Source organism: Glycine max, chromosome 6, assembly GCF_000004515.6.
Source record: "Glycine max cultivar Williams 82 chromosome 6, Glycine_max_v4.0, whole genome shotgun sequence".
NCBI lineage: Eukaryota > Viridiplantae > Streptophyta > Magnoliopsida > Fabales > Fabaceae > Glycine > Glycine max.
In genome coordinates, this window is record NC_038242.2 from 10,470,622 (window position 1) to 10,477,341 (window position 6,720).

General features: G+C 34.5%; 1 protein-coding gene across 1 annotated transcript; it reads right to left on the reverse strand.

Moving 5' to 3' along the window:
• Nucleotides 1–784: 784 nt before the first annotated feature.
• LOC100820570 (CCT motif-containing protein) lies at nt 785–5,855 on the reverse strand. The gene is made up of 4 exons (NM_001253191.2): nt 5,627–5,855; nt 2,841–3,335; nt 1,746–1,892; nt 785–1,236 (listed from the first exon to the last, which is right to left on the reverse strand). Exons 1-4 carry the CDS (start codon nt 5,729–5,731, stop codon nt 1,147–1,149), a joined length of 837 nt encoding a protein of 278 aa, NP_001240120.1. The 5' UTR covers nt 5,732–5,855; the 3' UTR covers nt 785–1,146.
• Between the last annotated feature and the right edge of the window lie 865 nt (nt 5,856–6,720).

Consider the following 6,720-nt stretch of genomic DNA (forward strand, 5'->3'; position numbering starts at 1 on the left):
ATCGTCTAACTTCAAGTGTTTAGTTTAGCTAAACATTTTCAAAATGAAAAAAAAGTACATAAAAAAGGAAAAGATAAGAAATGACTCCATAAAAAAGAAAAATTGCCAAAGGATTGGAGGAGAGGAAGGCAGGAAGCCAAAGCCACAGAATGAATGCATTTATACTCAGCAGAAAAATGCAGAGGGTGCTCAATGCCCTGATTCCCACCACTGGGCACTTAAAATGAACTACAAAAAGAAACGTTTTGCAAATTGCAAGGCACTATCCTAGCATGTAATGATTGACTGGGTTAGGGTGGGAGCAACTTCTAAAGGGCATCCCCACCCAGTGGTTGTGATGTGTTTTGTTTTACCAAGCAATTGCAATTGTGACCTTTCACTAAATTTCAACTTTCACTTATCTCCTTAACTTTAATGTTCTAGTCTCATTCTTGATCACTCCGATAATCAAATGAAGGCAAGATAAAAGATACTTGACCCATTGCCACACTTTTATCACGTTATCTCCACCAAGTGCCATTCATCATTGCTCCACCATTTTCAAACATAACCAAAAGCACCAATCTTTGTTACTTATATTTCTCCTAGAAGTGCTTCTGGATAAGCTTATCAAAATGGGTCCTTAGTTAAGCGCCTCTTCCTCCAGTGTTGTGCCACTACTAGACCAAAACGTTTTGCGTAAAACTAATTAACTTAGAGCCAAAGCCAAAAACGTTTCAAGACAAAAGCAATTGTGAAAAAGTGTTAAAATGAAAGTTTAAGTTAGAGAACACAAAAATGAATAGAAAAATAAATAACTAAATTAAAACTAAAATTGACATTACAGAACGAAATTATTGATGTTACCTTGTCATCTCATCATATATGAACATAGTACAACCCTTTTTTTTTTCTTTCCATTATTCAACAAAACTATTTACATATCTGGAAGGTTATTTCCGTCTATAGAGACGTTAATACAATAGATAAGAGATGAACTAGCCTAAGAAGTTTGAGGCCTGGTTTATTCAGCAAATATCTGCTCAAACAAACAGAGACTCCCCACATAAGTTCTAATCACATATTACTGCTGAGTTTTTCCATATAGCTTGATCAGATATAGCTACTCAACTCTATTTTCTTCCTACTAAATCAGTTTTAAGTCATTCATTCCCTCTTGACATCAGATTCTTCAGTCCTTGCAAATCTTCCACGGATTCTTGGCTGACTGTCAGCAAGTGCCTTCCTGCAAGCATACTGAAAAACAAAGCATATCATCAGCTGAGTTTGGAATTTGTTTAGGCTGAAAATAGCATCAATAAAACTTGGTTGCATATGAAAATTACTGTTGATGCCATACTTAACAACTAAAATGCTTTTCAAGGGATTATGCATTATTAGTGAAGCTGCTTTTCACTGCATTAATATTGTAAAACAAGAGCAATGGATGATGTCACATTCCGAAGCTTTAAGAGTGGAGGTAATGAATGATGAACATTTATAAAATAGACTAATCATCCATGACATATACACAACCTTAAAAGGAATTGAAGAAAACAAATTCTAGAAACCCTTGAGAACAGAAGGCAAAGATAAATGTCATGTTCTAAGTAGAAAGCATTAACAAAATAATATCCATTGCTCCATGATTAGAGATAGCAGTGCAAAACATTCAAGAGATATGTTATGCATTCCGTAGAATTTTTCAAGGCTTTCGATTTGTGTGAAACTCTCACATGTTAAAGGGATGGTAAACCTGTAATTACCTTGATTTTCCTCCCAAAATTCCTCTTTGTCTTCTTATTCCTGTATCTGGAGAGCTTTTGGAAGCGTTCCTCACTGGTGCAGTTGCTGATAAGAAGGGGCCTCTCAAGGGGTGATTGGACGATGTTCATGTTACCATTACCAAGAGTCTGTCACAAAAACAGTATCAATAATCCAGTATAGTTTTGAGTAAATCTCAAGATTTTGGTTGAAACTATAGGAATAAAAAACTGGGAAGTATTTTAAAGCAGAAATTGTTTTTGATTCCACACAAGGAAGCATAATTTGCTGGATTAAGTATCCCATTTCTGGATGTAAAAGGGAGGGGGTGCTTGAAAAGACATGGCTTCAGATAAGGGTGAATTAAGTAACAGATATTTAATTACACTGCAGGTTCATTAAAGGAGCAGCATTTCCAGTATATCAAGAAACAAGTTAATCATATGTTTACATGAAACGTGACAAAAGGAATCATTCTCTTAAGAAGAATTTGGTGTATTCGGAACTTTTGATTTCTGATAACAAGCAGATTTCAAATTTTGAGACATTTAAACTAACAGATTTTGACAAGAGCAATATCTTTAATACATTAGGTATTATAAGAAAAGACTGCCAAATTTGTTATTTCTAATTAAGCAATCAGGTTCAGGTCATCTCATCATTCCTGTCTTTTTCATCTTCATACTCCTTAAATCTTGAGAATTAACAGAATATCAGATGATACTTGGTAGAGGTGAATCTTTGTTCTTAACTGAGTTCAAAAGGTAGTGAATTCTCTCTATATTGAGGTGGACAAAGATTCTGACAGAGTCCAATACTTATTATCAATTTTATTCCTTGGTATGGTAGTTATCATTGCTATCAAATTTTAAGCTATCGCACTAAACAAGTCAAGGAAAGAAGCTGAATTCTGAAAACATCAACACTTCTAACTTCAAGACAAAGTTGCTCCCACTTCTGTGGTGTAGTAAAAAAGATGACCTTTACACATCCTTAAGCTGTTACCTTCAATAGACACTGTTAAATTTTACAGTGATTTGATTAAATTTATTAAAAAGCAGGAAACACAACGTATATACAAAGAGGTTAAGTCAAACCTTTATATCTCCTTCACTAAATGATCTCCGCATGCCATAATCTGCATTGAAATCTATTGCAGAGATATCAATGAAAGCAGGCTTCATTGCAGCTCCACGCATCCAGTCCATTGAGCTCAAACTTCCTGAGCTGACACTCTTTGCTAATTGCATGTCAGTAAATGGCTTGTTTTCTTGAATTGTGTTCTCATCAATGTTCAGAAAAGGAACCTTGATTTCCAGAATCTCAGAGAATGGTGACTCTATTGCTGCCTTTTCTAAGAGATCCTTTTCACATTCATAGAACACCTCACTCAGAAACTGATCATTTTGAAGAATATCAATATCAGTGGACTTTAGTCCCTGTGACGAGACATCTTCCCCACAAGACATCATTGAGATGGCCGCTGACATGTCCATGATTGGCTCTTCAATAATAGGTTCAGGAGCTTTGAACAGATCTCCCTCAGCTGCCAAATCATACTCTGACATGGCAGAAGACTGAACAAGGTCATCCTGCATTAAAGACATGGGGAAATAACCGGAAAGGTAATTAACAGATGTAATACAGCTATAGAAATGAAATTAACTTTAATTGTAGAGCCCAATGAAGATAAAAGTAAAGAATGTATGGCCCGAATTCAACAACTAGTAAGTGAAAACAGAATGTTAGCTTTAGAACCAAAAACAGAAAAGATGTTGAATAGCACTCCGCACAATCAATTAACTATTACAGGCAAATATGAAATAATCTTATTGTACCAAAAGTAATAATTGTAATGAAACAAATAAAGGAACAGACACATCACAATATGTCAACAACACTTTCAATTTTTAGTCTATAATCTATATCCAGTAGTCAATTGTTGTGAGCATGTAACGCTTGTTTCCAATTGGTTATCATGTTTAACTTACTAGTGTCAAGAAGTTGCTCTAAGATGATATTCCTGACATCAATGATGCCAATTGCCAAAAGTTTTCATGATGATATTTGCAAGATTCCATCAAGTAAAGTGATTCTTAAAGCAACTGACACATTATAAATTTCTTAGAATGGCAAAAGATTCCAATTGCATATCATGGTCATCCAACCAAAACACGGTTTATGGATGGGATTATCCTCGACTTTTTTAGAAAACGAAAAAACAAAAAAAGAGAGAGAGAATCAATCTGAGATAGTGAGGTGACAGAAAAAGCTATATATGTCAGTAAGAGACTTGATCAAGGGATTAAGAGAGTTTCAAGCACAATCTAAGAAATATGTAAGATTGTCCAGCTTAGGAAATTGACTCGAGTACTTATTATCAGAATAGTACATATTGCAGGTTAGATGATAAAGAGATAACAAAAGAAAATGACTTTCTTTTCTTTAATTTCAGTACAAATCAAATTCCATATACTGTAGAAAAGACCATATGTCCATATTCATGCTACAAAGCAGAAGCCTTGCTGTAAACGATAGGTGCCAATACATATTCAGTTGAACCTTCATGATTCACATACAAAGGTCTGCATAGATTCAGGTTGGAATTCAATAGATGGTTTCAAATTCAAAGCCCATGCTTCAACCCAAAACCTGACTTTGAAAGAAAATCTGGGTCTTAACACCACAGTGAAACTAGCACCACAGTCCATAATACCCATCATGATTATAACTCAACTGGAGAATATGGATCACTATTTTCCTTCACGTGATTAAAGGAAGCCAGTTGAAAGCAAATAATTGAAGAACAAATATTCACACATCAAAATATCCAAAGCAGAAAAGGTTCGAATCCTATCTTTGTCAATTATTTAAGGCTCTGCTGCAAGCAATATCATTATAAATCCCTATGCTTATGATGGATGCCATTACTTTGAAAAAAACCACAAGGTGGGTTAGTCAAGGTGCACCTTCCCTGATTACAAGGCACTATCACCTCAAACTTTGTTTGAAATTTCAGTGACCAAAACAGCAAAACACACCTCATGAAAACAACCTACTTCAACCACTTATTTAAATGTAACAGGAGCAGAAATAGAAGTAACCTTTCTAGAATTATATTTAGTGCCCGACAAATACCATGAGGAAATGATTAAGTTGAGCATTAACAAACCCCATTCCTTTACCCTTTTTCCTTATTATAAAGAAGAAAAGCGAATAAAAAGTCCTTTTTTCTCTTTAATCTCCCTCTTCAGTGCGGCGCAAAAAGACAAACTCCACCCAGAGTTCACACTAGAAACTTGAAACAATAGGAAGAAAGATTATACATGACGGAACTATCACAAAGAAAACACTTCCTTTTTATACCCCTTTTTTGTTTCCTTTTCTCATACTTTTTTCAGATCCAGCGTATGAATCCAATTACAGTTGTTTCCACTTGTGGGATTAATTAGAGGGAAAAAAATCATAAAGAAGAGAAGAAGCAAAACTCAAATGAATAAACACATATTAAGTTTGAAAATGGTTGGTTATCAGTTTTTCTTCTTCAGCTTGGTATCATCAATCAGGCAAAGACCACCAAATAATCAACTAAAAGAGGAAGAAATTTTCAAAATATCTGAAATGCGTGAAACAAATATTTACGTGCAAATTAAGGCATCAACACATGAAAAACTAAGTTTAATTCCATAATAAAAAACAACCCATTTTTGTTAGCCCCATTTACTCCAAAGAAATGAATAGGGACCATTCAGAGTAAGGAACAAATAGCGAGGAAAGAAAGCTTGGAAATTTATTCGATATAAGTAGAAAATGTAGATAAACAGAGCAAAAACAGAGGAGGGAGCAGAGACAGTAGGATAACAAGAGAGGAATAGAAAGATACCATTGAAGCATTGGACTTCTGGGTTTTGCAGTACTCCTCAAGCTGATGAAGGCCGTGAGAGACGTTGTGCAAATATGGGAAGAAAAGACCAGTCTCTGCATACATTTCTCCAAAACAAAACCTAATTTGGATGAAGATTTGTTCCACTGGAAACAGGGTAAAAGTAGAGCAAGAGAAACAGAGTGGTTAGTTTGAGTAGAGAGAGGGGGGTTTGAGCTTTGATGATTTTATTTATTTAGGACAAAGCAATAAAGTATTTATATGAAGAGAAATGGGAAGTAAATACGGCAATAATTATGGTATAGTTGCAGGACTTTGGAAATATATGATGTGAGAAGAAAGTATATTAAATAAAGACAAAGAAGGAAAAGGACAGAACCATTTTTATAATGCAATGTCCCCAATCATGTTTCTTGTCATGCCCTTTTTAAAAGAAAAAATGGAAAAGGGCATTGTTTTTGATGAATATATAAATATAAAATATTTTATGGTATTATCATAATTGCGAATCGCAGAGGAAGGTGAGTTGCACCAAGCCAATGGCAGAGAAGTGTGAACATAATGGTGATGGTGGAGGAGATGGTGGGGGCTGAACTGTGAACTTAACAGTTATCATCACTCATATAAGTCAGGGCAACAACAGTGGGGCAGTGTAGCCGTCGCCACACATCCATCCCAACGCGCTCTGACGGCGCTTGTCACAAACACGGGACATATACTTTCTTTGAAGCCTGTTTTTAACATGTGATTAATTTTTAAGACAAAGTAAATTTAGGCCACACAATTATATGTTCAACTCAAAATTTAATATCACCCGACTAATTTATAACATCCCATGACTTTTCCAAAAAAATTACATGATTTATGTGTTTTAGTGTTTGCTATTTATCAAATTTGATAGCTAGGGTTTATTTTTTCTCAATAATTTTCGAGACAAACATATCAAATCATGTAAATAATGTAAAATAAAAAGTTCAAATATCATATTTATATCAACTGGTGTAATACTTGACAAAATAATAATATTCACTAATTATGATTTTTGAAAATAATAATTATAATTTAATTGAAATGTGAAAATGTAAATAGCAAGA